The sequence below is a fragment of the Theobroma cacao genome, chromosome 9 (assembly GCF_053813885.1).
Source record: "Theobroma cacao isolate CCN51 chromosome 9, ASM5381388v1, whole genome shotgun sequence".
Lineage (NCBI taxonomy): Eukaryota > Viridiplantae > Streptophyta > Magnoliopsida > Malvales > Malvaceae > Theobroma > Theobroma cacao.
The window spans coordinates 999,742-1,014,996 of NC_142647.1; the positions used below are offsets into that span (position 1 = coordinate 999,742).

Genomic DNA, 15,255 nt, shown 5'->3' on the forward strand with positions numbered 1-15,255 from the left:
AAAATGTGTCAAATTGGCAAACTTATCAGCAATTGATCAGTTTATAATAAAGTGCAACGGACCATTTCTTTGAAACCAGTTACCAAAAGAACATATATATCAAAATCACTCTAGCAATAGCAGGCCATGGCTGTAACTGGTGGAGTTGCAGCATGTTTCTTGACGTAAGGAAAGTGGTAGGTCAGGTTAAAGATCAAGAGGCCAAAGGGTGGCAAAAGTTCAAACTCTTAATGATGGTAAACTCACTAACATGCCATGATTTAATCACCTTTGCTGAATCAAAAGTAAACCAATATAATGAGAGTAAACAACTTTATTTTTTGATGGTTGTGGGGAACAAAATCAATTTCCAAACAGGTGAACCATCATGAAGTTCCATTGATAGAGACTAGACACCAAAAACCAAAAAGCAAGCATTAATTTTATTACCACTTTATATACTTGACCATTAAGGTTACATAAACCATATATACATGCAAATTAATCAAATGTCAGGAGGTTAAATTGCGTAGGGAAGTTGTTTCTTTAACCAGGTAAAAATATCAGTTAAAGACAATTGTAAAACAGAAGGGAAAGAACTGAAAGGAAACAGGTTAATTAGGCCTGCAACATCTTCTTTTCTTCCACCAAATGTGCCAAAAATGGTTTGTCTGTCTTATTAGACAGTAGCTGTTCAGCCATGGAAGTGCTGCCTAATTAGTAATTATGCTGTTTACTGAAAGAAGTTCCAGACTACGAAATGAAAATGACTTTGAGTAAATTTTCAGCCATATTCTTAAAACGAAAGCACCTCATAAGAGGAAAATCGACATGAACCGAGGTGAAAAGAAAATTATCATAGACAGGTCAAAGTTACCATATCTCCTGTTGAATATATCCTTGCAGAAACTAATATATTATTGGTAAAAAAGGGCCAGGTTGTTTACAGATCACAAACATTATTGAAGCCAATCAAGATTTTAATCAATGTTTTTATTTAATAAGGGGTAAGATGTATATCCTAAGAAATGCTTTAGTTTCCTTATTCATGGGATTGTTTAAATTAGCCTACTTACCAAATTTAGAAAGTGGATGCTGCTATGTTTAGCTTACTGTTTTGATAAACTTAGAATAATGCTGGCAAGTGCTTGCCAGCTTACTTAATGTAGAAAGTGTGGGGAGGCGAATGGAAAAGAATTACTTGTCTTGGTAAGTGTGGGTTTGGCTTTGACAGGCTCCGAAACTATGTCTGATGATCAGAATGCATAAGATAATTAACATGCCTTCTTGACCTGAAAATCATCAGAGAGAGAGGGGAGGGAAAAGATGGGCCTACTAAAATCATTAGAACACCCACTCAATCACATTCAGTGTCCCTTTTCTTTAATCTTTAGCAGCAGCAATCCCCAACCAAAAGCCTGCTCTTGGTTGAAAAGGAACCTAAAAAAACCCTTTCAAACCAACAATCGAAACAAAAGTTGGTCAGTTTTCAAACCATCCGTGATCCATCAACAAGGAATTTGATCAAATTAATTTTGTCTAATCCACTTTCCTGTGCATCTCAAGAACTATGAAAGTTCTTTGGTTATATGGTTGTCTGTCAGAATGTCTAGTTCATATTATATCACGGTTTGTAATTAAAGTTTTCCTATTCCTGAAGAACTGCCCTGAAGTCAGTTTGATTTGTTACCCAAATGTGCATAAGACATCAACCTGTTCAACTTCTTTGCTATGATTATTCCCTATCAGCTGTGACAGAAAGAAGCATCTGTCCTTTATAAGTTTTCTAAGCCTTTATTCCGTATCAGTAAGTTCCTTTCATGATCATTGATTAATTCCCTGGAAGAAGTATCTTCTAAGTTCGAACTCTGCATGAGCAAATCATGTTAATGATTTCCCAAGTCCTCACCAACTCCAAAAGACTTAGTTAAGAGGACAAAAACAGAGATGTTTCCATCATTATTAGTTAAAACCGGTGAATTACACAACTTGTTAGAGAAGGAATAAAATTACTTTTAAAAAAATGATCCGCCCATCACGCAAGTCAGGGTGATAGTGAAATATTTTGTTCGATATTATACTTTGAAAATAATAAAAGGGTGATGGGTTTGTACTGTTGCTTTGAAAAGGACAAGCGTGACTTTGCCTAATTCTAGGTAGCTAGTTGCTTTGAATTGTGAAAACATGGCAATGTAAGTAAAGAACTAGCAGCTTCACCTTGCCAAGCACAAGAGTGAAAATGGAAATTCCACCAAATTCAATCGTAAAGAAAGAGAGAGCAGATGATAAATATCATAGTAAAATATATCATAACAGAGCTTACTGTACATTAAGCATATCATCCAATGGGGTCACCTGGTAGACACTTGGACCTAAAGAAAGAAGGGCCTACAACATTTGGAAAATAGTATGTGGGAAGGTTGCGACTAAGAGAAGAATGGGTTAAAATTAGCAAATCAGTGCCATTAGCAGGGAAGAAAATGCAAAGACCAACCAGCCTAAACTCCTCAAGGCTTGGTGTGACAGGGTTATCAAGCCTCAGCCCCAACGTTTTCAATGACTGGTGGAAAAAGAGAAAAGGGAAGAAACATAGAGAAATGAAGAAAGGGTGGTGCTTGATTTGACATCCTTGACACTAGACATTGCAAAGTTCAATGGAGCCATAGTCAAGCAGTTCCTCGATCATTTGCTGGATGTGATCCTCTTCGAGAGGTTTGAACTGCTGGGGGCTTTCAACCTGAGCTTTCTTGACAACCCAATTGGCTTCTGTCTCTTGCGCTTGCAACGGTTTCTTTTCCAGCACTCGAACTCCAATTCCACTGTCTCTCCCTGCAATGCCATTGTTGCTGAAAACATGTGGGGTCGGCGCCTTGTTATGCGGCTCGTGCGCTGATTGCTGCTTGGTCAATTGAAGTGAAGCCATGTAGCATTTGTGTAGTTTAGCCGTCAAAGTTGCCGACAGAAGCTTGGATGTGGACGATTGAGGTGCATTTGGATTGTAAGGGAAGTTGGTTCTGGCCCTCGGTCCGCACATAAGCCTTGCAGCTTCATCGTAGGCACGGGCCGCGTCTTCCGCAGTCTCAAACGTTCCTAGCCATATTCTAGTCTTCCTGCAACAAAACGTAAAAAGCGTTTCACTTAGTACTCATAAGGGAAAAAGACAAAACGTCCCTGACAGGCTGAAACCTCCATGGCTGTCCAAACTGAGGTTTAACTTACAAGAGGGGATGGCGAATTTCCGACACCCAAGATCCCCAATGCCTCTGTCGGACACCTCGATATCGTTGTTGTGGTCTGGCCATGTTAGTGAAAGAACAAAGAAACGTTTCCTTTGGGAAAAAACTTGTTTATGGAAAAAGCCTGAATGAGCAAATGAGGCAAGAGATTGATGATGCTAGGGAGGGAGGGAAGAGGGAAGAGGGAAGGGGGGCCTTTTGTAGTTGACAGACATATGAGGCAATTTACTGTCATCCAACTTGAAAAATTTATTTGGGTCCCACAAAAGGCTTCACTGGTATTCCATCTTTCTTCTTTATCAATTTTGTTACAGTTGGCTAATTGCCCAAGTGATAGATAATTTTCAAACTTAGACCAAATTCAATTAATTCAGATGGATATAATAATAGCTTTTCTTTCCAACAAAAAAAAATAGTTGTAAGAAATGTCGAACTGTTGCTTTTATCACCCTTTTCTTCCCTCATGAAAATCTAAGGTCACATTCCAATAGATTCTTCATGTGAATGGTCTTTTATAGTTCAGATTATGACTTCAGCAGAACCCACCAAGTTGCTCTATATAAAAACAGAGGATACAGAGCCTTTTTCTGTTCTTCTGAACTATAAACAATCTTTGAACATATCATGAAATCATTTTTATTATGCAATTTTGTAATGAAAAAGTTTTGGTTCTAGTGTGTTTGTTGGAACCAGTTGATGACCAAATTGGGTGTCATGTGGGAGTTTGAACAGATTAAATTTTTATTTTCTTTTCATATATAATTGCAGGGCAAATTGTGTTCCTCAAGAAAAGATTCTGTGCATCAATTTGCACTGGAATGATTGGGTCAATCCGATGTTGAATGCATTGAATTGAAGAATCTTGGACTGCAATAATTACCATACCAATCCAAATGATTTGATCAAATCCCCATTCACTATTATCAGATCAAATTTGCCCCCCAAGACTGTCATTCACCTGAGCTTTCATGCTTAAACTCAGCCAGAGAGGGTTTCTTTTTTGTATTTAATCCTTGACATAAACATCACTAACAGGGGTGATGATTCAAGAGAAGGACGATAGAATTTTCTATAAAGCAATGGTGGGCTACTTTACAAGTGGAATTTGTACCTTTTTCGTGTTCATGAAAATTCATTTCTGATAGTAAAGTTGCACAAATTTTTAGCAAATATCTCAACAAAGGGTCCTGATTTCTGCACCCACTACATCTTCTTTCCCCTTATTTTTCTCTATTTTTTTTTCTTCTCTGAGAGTTCTAATCCACCAATCAATAAACCTGGTATTTATTTTCATGAACAGGAGAAGAGATATTAGGTGGAAGGGTTGCTGCAAAATAGCGGCAAGTTTCAATGTATATGGAAAAAACAAAACCATGTGTGTCTGAGATTGCTATGTCCCATATATTTCTGTTTACCCACGTGCATGAAGCAAACCTTCCATGCTTTGAGTTTGTACTCTTTCTGCAACGTCCCTGCTCTCCCTTTAGCAATCCACCATCGTGAGAATAGCAAATACTACAAAATCTTCTATATCTGAACTTGTCTGAAGATTAATTTTCTACTTTTTTTTTTCTTTTTTCAGCTTAGGTTTCGACCCTCTTTGCTTAATTGATGGTTCCTTGAGACTCAAGTTTCTTGACATTTATTCCTGACATCAACAAATGGAACAATATTCAATAGGAACAGTTGTCCATAAATAAAGAATTTCTTTCAATAATTTTGTTTACTTAAAACATAACAAATAGATACCTTTCCTTTTCTCAAAAGAAATTCATTAGAACCAACATTAAATATACTACACCTTAAGCTCTAAGAAAACATGGGATCTCTATTTTATAAAAAATAAAAAGCAAAGCCTAAAATTAATTTTATTGCAGATAAGTTACTTGACTTCTTGGGGTTTTTTTTCCTATTTTCTGTTCTTCATGTTCTTGTATGTTGTTCTTTCTTTTCTTTTTCTTTTTTTTTTTGTGTGTGGTTACCATTAAAAGGCTTTGTTAATGCATGCCAACATTCCAAGTGAAAGGTAGGTGGCCGAGTCACAGAGACAGTTGCATGCAGCATAAATAGTCCTGGACTCCCTTCTTTCTCAGCTGCTATTTCTGACTCTTTTTCCTTCCTTGATGAATCCGCATGACACAAAAAGACACAGCACCTTCATGACAAAACACTTGCTACCTAGCTTTATTTTCTAATTCCTTGGCTGTTTTGTAGGATAATAAGACACGTATCAAGCGTGAAAACAGAAGATTTTTGTTTAACTTTTTGTTGACAAAATTACCAGTTTAACCTATTAAATTAACCCTATATATCCCTAATCTATGAGAGCTACTAGTATTAGCAGTACTATGAGTTTTTTCAAAGCGTATAATAACCGTTGCAAGTTCTTTCACGGATGGAAACAAAGAGGGACAACCACAGCAGCAAACGGCATGTAATTCGACTAGAAAAAACATTGAAAAAGTTGGTCTCACTCCTGGTTTACAGCTAACCTTCGACTGATACAACTCTATATAGCTAGAGAAAGAAGGAGAGAGGGAGAGAGATGGTTCAAAAATGAAATCAGCTAAGACTATAAGGATGAAGACAGATTGAAGAAAAAAAAATCCCAAACGAGAAGAGAAAGAGAGGACCCACGTTACAACCGCGTTAGGAATGGGACCCAAAAGCATAACATGGGTGATGAATGATGATGGAGATGGGTCTTGTAAATTATAAAACCTTCTCGAGGTTTCAAAGGCCCCCTGGTCTATTTGTTCACAAGTTCCCCTTTTTTTTCTTTTTTTTTTTCTTCAAATCCTTGCAAGCTGATCACATGCACACACGGTCCCGTCCTGCAAATGAGGGAAAAACGCAATAAAAAGTTATGAGAAAGTGCAGGGATAAGAACATGGAACATCGCCATCAATTACCAACATTAATTTGTTTGCGTCATGGAGTTTTTCTTTTCCCAGCCCGCATACACACACATCCTCGTAGCTTGCATACGCACATGAACAGTTTTACCTTCCAGCTTTGTTCTCATGGTAAGAAGCTTGCTTGGAAAGCAGCAGGTTTTTGCTTAGGCTTCCAACCCAATTACAATATCCTCATTTATGGATCTCTTCATATAGATCTTTTCTACTAATTTATGTTACATGATATATGATATAACAGTTTACTGTAACCTGTAACAGTATTTCACAAATTGAAGATAATATGAATATTTAAATTTACAACTCTTTTTTAATACTGTAATATCTACACATAAATTGGAATGTTTAGAATGTATAAATATATATGTATATATAACAAGTTTTTCAACAATTATATGTTTAAGTTTTGCTTAAACATGCTCAGAGTCACAGTTACATCTACGATTGTAGAACCCAAAGAAGATTGGGTATGTTTTTTTTCTCTTCTCCTTTTTCTTTTTTTCTTTGGGTCTTTTTTGGATTAGTCAAAATCCCAAAGGGAAAAAGAATTAAATTGGCAACTTAAATACGGACATTGTTTAGCCTGACGCGGTTTCATCAGCTAGCAAGAAAAAGAGGGGGGGAGAAATTTTGGGGAAGGTGATGTGATAGAATGATGCGTTGATGTGGTAGCCCCGCAGTCTATGGGATTTGCCCAGCCTGGTCCTTTGAATTTTTTTGCAAGCTTAGACCGCTTTCCTCATCATTAGCAATGGCATGACAAAGATATCCCAAAGCCCTCCATGTGCATGTCTCTGTTTTGTCTTACCTCTACTTCAAATTTTGGTTCATTTTGACTGAAACCAGAAACTGACAATCAGCTTTGCAATCTCCCCAGTGGAAGTTTGTAAAAAAAAAAAAAAAATCACAAATCAGTGAAAATACGTTTTAATTTCGATAAACATTAACATAATACATTTTCTCGTAAATTCAATGTAAATTTATAAAAAATTTATCAATTTTTCGTTAATATTACGTCCTTATAAATAAAAAAAATAGTAAAAAGTCAATAAATGAAGATTTATTCATGCAGTGATCCTTAACCTGAATATACAATGAAGGTGGTTTAATGTAACAATTTGGGTCAAAATACATATATATAATTGTGTTGTATTGTCTATTCTACTTTGATAAATATGAAAAGGAAAGTAAAAAATTAACTAGCTCCTAAATGGCTCCAAAAAAGTTGGTCAAGCTCATGCACATGTTTAGTAAACCGTGCAACAGTGCTAGATTGAAGGGTTGATGAAGACAATCATGTGGTTGGAATATTGCATATGCATTAAATTAATTACTCGAAATTAAGTTTATCTGTTTGTGACTTTGACATCTTCCTTTTATATTCCTGCTAGAAAGCTAGCATTGCTTAGTAAAATTAGGAAATAGGCCAAGGCCATGTGAATACAATTTTTTAATAAAATATATAAGAAACTTTTTATAAGTTTTCCCACAAAATAAGCATCAAAAGTTTTTATTGGTGTAATTTTTCTACCTTTTTTCACGATTTTACACACATCTAATTTAGCTATTTAACACACGATTGTATATCTAATTATACATTCGAAACAAGTTCGATAAAATTATTAGTAAATATGTGACTTGGATATAAATTCGGTAGTTGAAAATTTGAATAAACTAGTATTACGTGCAAATCAAATTTTGGGAAAAATTAAAATATTAAAAATAAAAATTCGAAATTATTCTTCAAAAAGCTGAAATTTCCTATAATTGCAATCCGTTGTGGGCTTTGTGATGTCTCTCGAGCGCCCATCAACCCTTTAATGGGCTTTTAGCCCATCTTCTTGTAATGGGCTTTGAGAAATCCACTTCTCCGATTGGGCATCTTAAAATGAATCGTTGGAGTCCAATGAGAGAGGTCCATTTTCTCTTTTCTTATGATAATAATTTAAAAAAGGAAAAAATAATTTTTTTTATTTTTTTATAATAATAATTTTAAAAAGAAAAAAAGAACCAGTAAAAAATAGGCGGGGAACAAATTGTTTGGATCTAGATCAAGTGTGTAGTAAAAGCTTCCAAGCATATCTAATAGCAATGAAAAATATAACTTATTTCTTTAAATAAGGAGAAATATACATTTATTATTAAATTAAATGTCTGGATGTATTATAAATTCAGATTTTAATTTTTTATTTTGTAAATAAATTATAAGTGAAAAAAATATTATTAACAAATTGAATTTTCTATGGTAATCAAAAGAAACTTTTTAATTACATGCTTTTTGATTTCGAATTTAAGTACCAACGATATAATTGAAATTTAAAGTATCTTCTAATTATAAATTGAATTTGGGTTTAAGTTATTCATGCTTTGATCTTACATTATGCTAATAATTCATATAATTTAATCCATAAATGTATTTTTATAGAATAAGTAAAACAAGTCCCATATTTTTTCCACTCTATTTCTCCCTTTATTTTTTTCCCAAAGAAAAAAAAATAGGGTATATTAAGTCTTTCTCTTATTTTTTTGGCCAAATTTTATTTTTTCTATTTAAGGACTCTTAAATTTTATTTGGTTTAAAATTCATTTTAAAATCCTATTATTAGTTAAAAAAAAGAAATTTAATCAAGAAAATATATTAATAGTTGGGTTTTTCGGACAAGTGGAGGCCCAAAATGTAACCGACCCAAATGGCTGTTAACCCGGGTCTCTATTCACATCCTATATAAACGGCCCATTTTCCATTTCCATCTCCCTAGGGTTTTCTTTTCTTACAAACGGGGTTTTTCGCTCCTCAGTCCAAACACAGCCGCAGCCGATCGAAAATGGTACTGAATATTTTATTTGATCGTTTTTTTTCTCTTCCGATGAATTAATTTGTTCGTTTACATGCTGAATATTCCATTCGATCGTGGTGAAATTAAATCGTTGAATTAATCTGGTATTGATTTGATGAATTGAACTTGAACAGCCGTCGCACAAGACTTTCATAATAAAGAAGAAGCTCGCCAAGAAGATGAGGCAAAACAGGCCCATCCCTCACTGGATTCGGATGCGCACCGACAATACCATCAGGTTTTTTCTTTTCTCTCTTTTACTCTCGCTAATTACGGTATTTTCTTTAAAAAAAGTTTTTAATTATTTTTATCTTTTTTTTTTCAGGTATAATGCAAAGCGCAGGCACTGGCGTCGTACGAAGCTCGGATTCTGAGGTTCTTGGTTGCTGTTTTGTGTCTCTTACCTTGTTTTTTGAACTAATTGCGGTTGTTTAGTTTGCTGTTGAAGACAATGATGATACAGAGCTTATGGTTTTGTGTTTAAATTAAGCATTGTAGTTTGTGTAAAGAACTCATATAAGTTCTTTTTAAAGAGCTTTTCTTTTGTGTTCAAGTTTTGTTTCAGTTATTTTAAATCATGGGTTAGTCTTTGTTTACTCTACTCTACTGGTTTTGTTTATATGATGATTAAGTATGATTTTGGTTGCTTGTTTTATATCCTTTAACACTGGCATCGAGAAGAGTGATTGGCATATACCAGTCGACAGTGTTTATCGTGTTCTTGAAGTTCTAATTGAAATTACAACTTGTTAGTAGGGTATATAGCATGTTTATTTCGTTAAGTGACTTGAAAGATCAGTGGTTTGATTTTGAATAACATTTGAGTTGTCTTTTGGATTAGTTGCACCTTGTATGATATTGCCCAAGAAGTTATGTAATTGCTGTCAGATCAGATCATATTTCTTGTTGTGGTGCATTATTTGCTGAATTACTTGAGTTTTGCTAGAGAAAAAGACATTTGATGAGCATTATGTTTTCGCGAGAAGTTAGCTTTTACAAACTTTAACTGAAGGAGACCTTAGAATAGTTTGCGCAACTACACTGGCAACCCAATTAGCTTCATCAACATATGTGTATGTGAAACTAAGGTGCCATGTGCTGTATTTGTCTTTCTAAATGCATATATTAGTATCATCATCTCCCAATGGATTTTTGAATTATGCTTGGATAAATGTTTGTGCATATTTCTTCTCTAGAATGGAAGAAAATTTAACTCATGTCAAAGTGTGTTTTTTTTTTTTTCACTTTTTCACCAAGAACGAAAGAATTCTGTATTACTTTGATCATCTATGAGCATTGAGTATTGAAAGCAACTAATCGTGGCTGGAATTGCTTCTTTTTCTATGCGCTATTACCTGATAAAGTTGCCCTCAGGTTTGGTTTTGGGAAAGAGTATTGGCTTGTGTGGTGAATAGTCAGTGAAATGAGAACAGCCCTGCCATCCTGTATAAGTTGATTCAAAAACTCAAAAATCAATGGCCAATGAAGGTTGGAGTAATTTGTTCTGGCTTTTCTTTTACCATGTTCTAGGTTTGATATGTTTGAGTTAATGAAATGATGCATGGTTGAGTTTGCCTTGTTTGTTAACCACGGGTAGTGTTAAGCTTAATTTCTCTATAACATGTTGTCATTGGGAATCATTGTCGAATTAAGTTGGACCAAGTTGTGAATGTCACCTGCATCCAATTATGGGGCAAGAGACAGTCTTTTGGAAGTTTGAAGTCTATATTTATTCATTACTTGAGTATCAATATTCAGTTGCAATAGAACATGTTAGAAATCAATATGATCTCTCTTGTTGAGCCAAATTACAACTGAGACAGAGCTTGCTTTCCATGTAAATCAAGGGCTGAATCCATTTCATCTCTTCTCAACTTGAAGATACTTTGGTCATAGACGATGAAACAGAGGTTTACCCAAATATTCTGGAAAAACAAGGGGAATATTCGGTACCAGTTTATATTAAGAGGACAATTGTTGTACCTAGAAATGGCAAAGGCTAAGATGCAAATTCGATTATATAATTTAATATAAAATTAAATTTTATTTATTTAATTGAAAAATGATATGGGCACTCTTTAGAAAATTGACTCGACTTGAAAATAAGATATGCTTACTTATCTGCTGACAAGTGGCAATTGACTATACCCTACTTTCGAAAATCAACCACAACTTTTTTATTTAATGACCATTTTACCCCTCTACAATCTCGCTAATCACACAGCCCACAGGTCTCAGGTATCGCCATCGCAATACCGACGGTGTTTCACAGTTTTCATTATGTTTCTTAGCTTAAAAAAAAAAAAAAATGAAACATAAAATCCGAGTTGACATTATCGAGATCACTACCAAGTACCAAGCTTTCTCTTTGGATTCATCGCCTCTTTTGCCTTTCCAAGTGAGCTCCTTTCTTCTCGTTTTCATTTCCAAATTTGTTTCATTGAATCCCGGATTAGATCACTGTCACCTTTGTCTTCTTTCCTCGATCAGTGTAATCACACTTAGTACGGTTTTGTTATTGATCAAATACTTTTGCAGAGCGATTTCTAATTCCAGATGGCTTCGTCGTTGCTCTCTTTGGCTTCTGCATCGCCCTCTGCCTCACTTTCTTCTCATGGAATTAGCAAGGTAATTCTAATCCATCCCTTTTTTTAAAATTTGGTCTTTTTTTTTGTTTTTATTTTAGTTTCTGAGAAATGGGAAGATGTTTTCTACAGGGAAAATTGAATCTTGGAAACACCAGCTTGTGCTTTAACAAGGAGAAGACCAACCCCTTTATCAAAACGAAGGTGCTTCTCTCTATAAATTTTCTTTATTATTTTCTGTACCATTCCTGATTGAAGATATTTATAATTCCCAGTTGTCTAGTTCTTTTAAAGGGTTTGTGTCTGAGTTTATTTTGTTGTTTGCAGTCTTTTGGTCGCATATCTATGGTTATAACTTCCAATGTGTCTCGTTTTGAGGGTATAACAATGGCTCCCCCTGATCCAATTCTTGGGGTTTCTGAAGCTTTTAAAGCAGACAACCATGAGTTGAAGCTCAACCTTGGAGTTGGGGCATATCGAACTGAAGAGCTACAGCCCTATGTGCTTAATGTGGTTAAAAAGGTTAGACTTCTTTCCTAAACCAGTTGGTACAAATTTCATGAGTGATGGCCTGCTCTAGGTTCTCCATCGACATAGCTTTTAATTTGCTTTGCTTCTTGCTGCCAAGACTGAGTATACATTTGTTGTCAAATTAGATTGAGTTGATATTAATATTATTTTGTTGTCACTCAAATTTCCAGGCTGATAAGCTTCTACTGGAGAGGGGGGAAAACCGAGAGGTAAGTTAATATACTAATTTGCATACATAACCAGAGGTCGCTCTTCTCCATTAAGTCTACTCACTATAGTTTAATTTCAAATGTAGTATCTCCCAATTGAAGGCTTGGCCGCTTTCAATAAGGTGACGGCAGAGTTGTTATTTGGAGCAGACAACCCAGTTATAAAGCAACAAAGAGTATGTGAGAATTTAGGCTATTATGTCATAAAAAAAAATTCTATTTTACCTCTATATGATGAGGTTTTGCAGGAAAAATTGGATTGGAAAAGAAGGAAATTTATTTCTTGTTAATTTATGTATTTGACTTTTTCCAGGTTGCAACAGTTCAAGGGCTTTCAGGAACTGGTTCACTTCGACTGGCTGCAGCTCTTATAGAACGATACTTTCCTGGGGCAAAAGTTCTGATATCATCTCCCACATGGGGTGAGTACTGTCTTCCTCTTAAAGTTTGTTGTGAAATTTGTTCAATATTATGTATTGTTGTAGTTAATGAAATTCTCTTACAGGTAACCACAAGAACATTTTCAATGATGCTAGGGTTCCATGGTCAGAATACCGATACTATGACCCAAAAACTGTTGGCTTGGATTTTGAAGGGATGATTGCGGACATCAAGGTCATCTTCTGGCTAAAAATGCTCACTAGAATAAATATCAATGTGAAATAAGTCAATTATTTAACTTTCATCTCTCTTTTTAAAGACTTTATTCTTCAATCACACTTTGCAGGCAGCTCCCGAGGGATCTTTTATTCTTCTTCATGGTTGTGCTCACAACCCAACTGGTATCGATCCAACCCCTGAACAGTGGGGAATAATTGCGGATGTCATCCAAGAGAAGAACCATATTCCATTTTTTGATATTGCATACCAGGTATTAGTTGTTTGAATTCTGGATATAAATCTTGGTTTCAGGTGGTCTGAAATTGCAACATTTTATAGAATTTAGACAAAGTTGATATTTAAATGAGATCTCCTTGATTTACTTTTGGTGATAGGGATTTGCAAGTGGAAGCCTTGACACTGATGCAGCATCTGTGAGGATGTTTGTGGCCCGTGGTATGGAGGTTATTGCTGCTCAGTCATACAGCAAAAATCTTGGCCTCTATGCAGAAAGGATTGGAGCAATTAATGTTGTCTGCTCATCACCAGATGCTGCTTCAAGGTACAATTGTGTTTAATGTTGTGGTATGTGATTTAGTGGGCCTTTTCCTAAATTAAGCTACCAACTAGAAGTGCATGGAAATGCACTATAAATCATGTAGCAAGGTTTCTATTATTTTCTGTAATTTTGCCATGTCAGATTCTCTTCTTTGTAGATACATTCTGGAAAATATTCTTTTAGTATGCCATGTCTGTGTAAATCCTTGAGAGTGATGGATCCCAGCATTTTTGTAATTAATGTCTTAGGCTCTTATCTGTAAGATTGCCCTTAAGTTTTAAATATGGAGTCATATGTAGTACCCTTTGTTTTGTGATGGACAGAGGGCCCTGTTCTCTTCGTATCATTTAATAAAAGAAATGATGGTTATGTTCACTTTTGCATCTGAAAATCTGTTGGCAAAGTTATACCATTGAATTATTTTTACGAGACCAGCTACTGATTAGTTGTATGTCTTTTCACATCATAGGTTCCTTGACCATGTGCCCCGATGAAGTTTGATTCAAATGAGTTACATCTAATACATAATTCAGTTCTGGTTTCTGGTCCCTGTGGTCTGATACATTGCTTAAGGACCAGCTTATATTGTACGTCTGTTTCAGGGTGAAGAGCCAACTAAAAAGAATTGCTCGACCAATGTACTCAAATCCTCCTGTTCATGGGGCTAGGATTGTTGCCAATGTTGTTGGGGATCCAGCCCTCTTCAAGGAATGGAATGTGGAGATGGAAATGATGGCTGGGAGAATAAAGAATGTGAGACAGAAATTATTTGATAGTCTTTCTTCCAAAGATAAAAGTGGGAAGGATTGGTCATTTGTTCTTAAGCAGATTGGCATGTTCTCATTCACAGGCTTAAACAAAGCTCAGGTATTAGCCTGCTTCCACCTTTTTCTTTAGCTTGACTTACAAACTTTATCCTACATTACTTGTTTGGTTTTCTTTCCACTGAATCATCCTCATGTGGTGAAAGGTAGTTCTGAATTATGGACATTTTCAACTGCAAAAAGTTACTGAATAAGAACATATAGTTCTTTTTCTCCTCTGTCAATGTGTGCATTCCTTGTTCCCTTGCAATTCTGTTCCATACCTTGAAATTTTGCCCAATCAGAAATAGTTTAGGCATCAACTGATATTTGCTCACCATGGGAATGTGGTTTGCATCGTAACTGGAAATAGAGTCTTCTATGCTGCACTGTATATGATACTTAAATATAGCAATGTGTAGAACCATATCTTTGATAATATCGTGTTTATTGTTTGTTTTTCATAACAGTGTGATAATATGACGAACAAGTGGCACGTCTATATGACCAAGGACGGAAGAATATCCCTTGCAGGATTATCTTTGGCCAAGTGTGAATACCTTGCGGACGCCATCATCGATTCATACCACAATGTCGGTTAAAATCAAAGGAATATTGAAATACATGTTAGAAGTTGATAGCTGGAAAAATTTTGTTGAGTTAAGCAAAACCATGAGTAACTGAGGTGATTTTATTGAAAGAAGATGTTGTAATAATGTATGTTAACAGTGTGATGATCTAGAGTTCTGATTGAGGCAATTTGCTGCCTCTCTATTTATTGGAATTGAATGTGGGAATTCTTTAAGTTTTTAAATCATTACAGCAAATCTAGAAAGTATTATTATAAGGTTGTCTCCCATAATCAATATTCGGTATCATACCCTAATGAAGACACCATTAAGCAGATTTAGGCTTATATTGTTAAGTTCCTGTGATGATAGGGATATGTGAGCAAGTCTCAGGTCCTGCAACTAAACTGTCAATGTCCCCCCAAGCTCCAT

The 15,255-nt window shown here is 35.3% G+C and overlaps 3 protein-coding genes across 3 annotated transcripts; 2 read left to right on the top strand and 1 right to left on the bottom strand.

The window, feature by feature from the left end:
- Positions 1-2,262: 2,262 nt before the first annotated feature.
- On the bottom strand, positions 2,263-3,390 carry LOC18587730 (protein PPLZ02-like). The gene is made up of 2 exons (XM_007011695.3): positions 3,199-3,390; positions 2,263-3,089 (listed from the first exon to the last, which is right to left on the bottom strand). The coding sequence occupies exons 1-2, from the start codon at positions 3,279-3,281 to the stop codon at positions 2,615-2,617; spliced, it is 558 nt and encodes a 185-aa protein (XP_007011757.1). The 5' UTR covers positions 3,282-3,390; the 3' UTR covers positions 2,263-2,614.
- A 5,476-nt stretch (positions 3,391-8,866) lies between these two features.
- LOC18587731 (Ribosomal protein L39 family protein) lies at positions 8,867-9,520 on the top strand. The gene is made up of 3 exons (XM_007011696.3): positions 8,867-8,958; positions 9,102-9,205; positions 9,293-9,520. Exons 1-3 carry the CDS (start codon positions 8,956-8,958, stop codon positions 9,339-9,341), a joined length of 156 nt encoding a protein of 51 aa, XP_007011758.1. The 5' UTR covers positions 8,867-8,955; the 3' UTR covers positions 9,342-9,520.
- A 1,656-nt stretch (positions 9,521-11,176) lies between these two features.
- Positions 11,177-15,068, top strand: ASP5 (aspartate aminotransferase 5). The gene is made up of 12 exons (XM_007011697.3): positions 11,177-11,365; positions 11,506-11,595; positions 11,685-11,756; positions 11,880-12,074; positions 12,254-12,292; positions 12,379-12,468; positions 12,606-12,714; positions 12,798-12,907; positions 13,020-13,163; positions 13,288-13,454; positions 14,054-14,318; positions 14,725-15,068. The coding sequence occupies exons 2-12, from the start codon at positions 11,524-11,526 to the stop codon at positions 14,854-14,856; spliced, it is 1,395 nt and encodes a 464-aa protein (XP_007011759.3). The 5' UTR covers positions 11,177-11,365; positions 11,506-11,523; the 3' UTR covers positions 14,857-15,068.
- Positions 15,069-15,255: the final 187 nt, after the last annotated feature.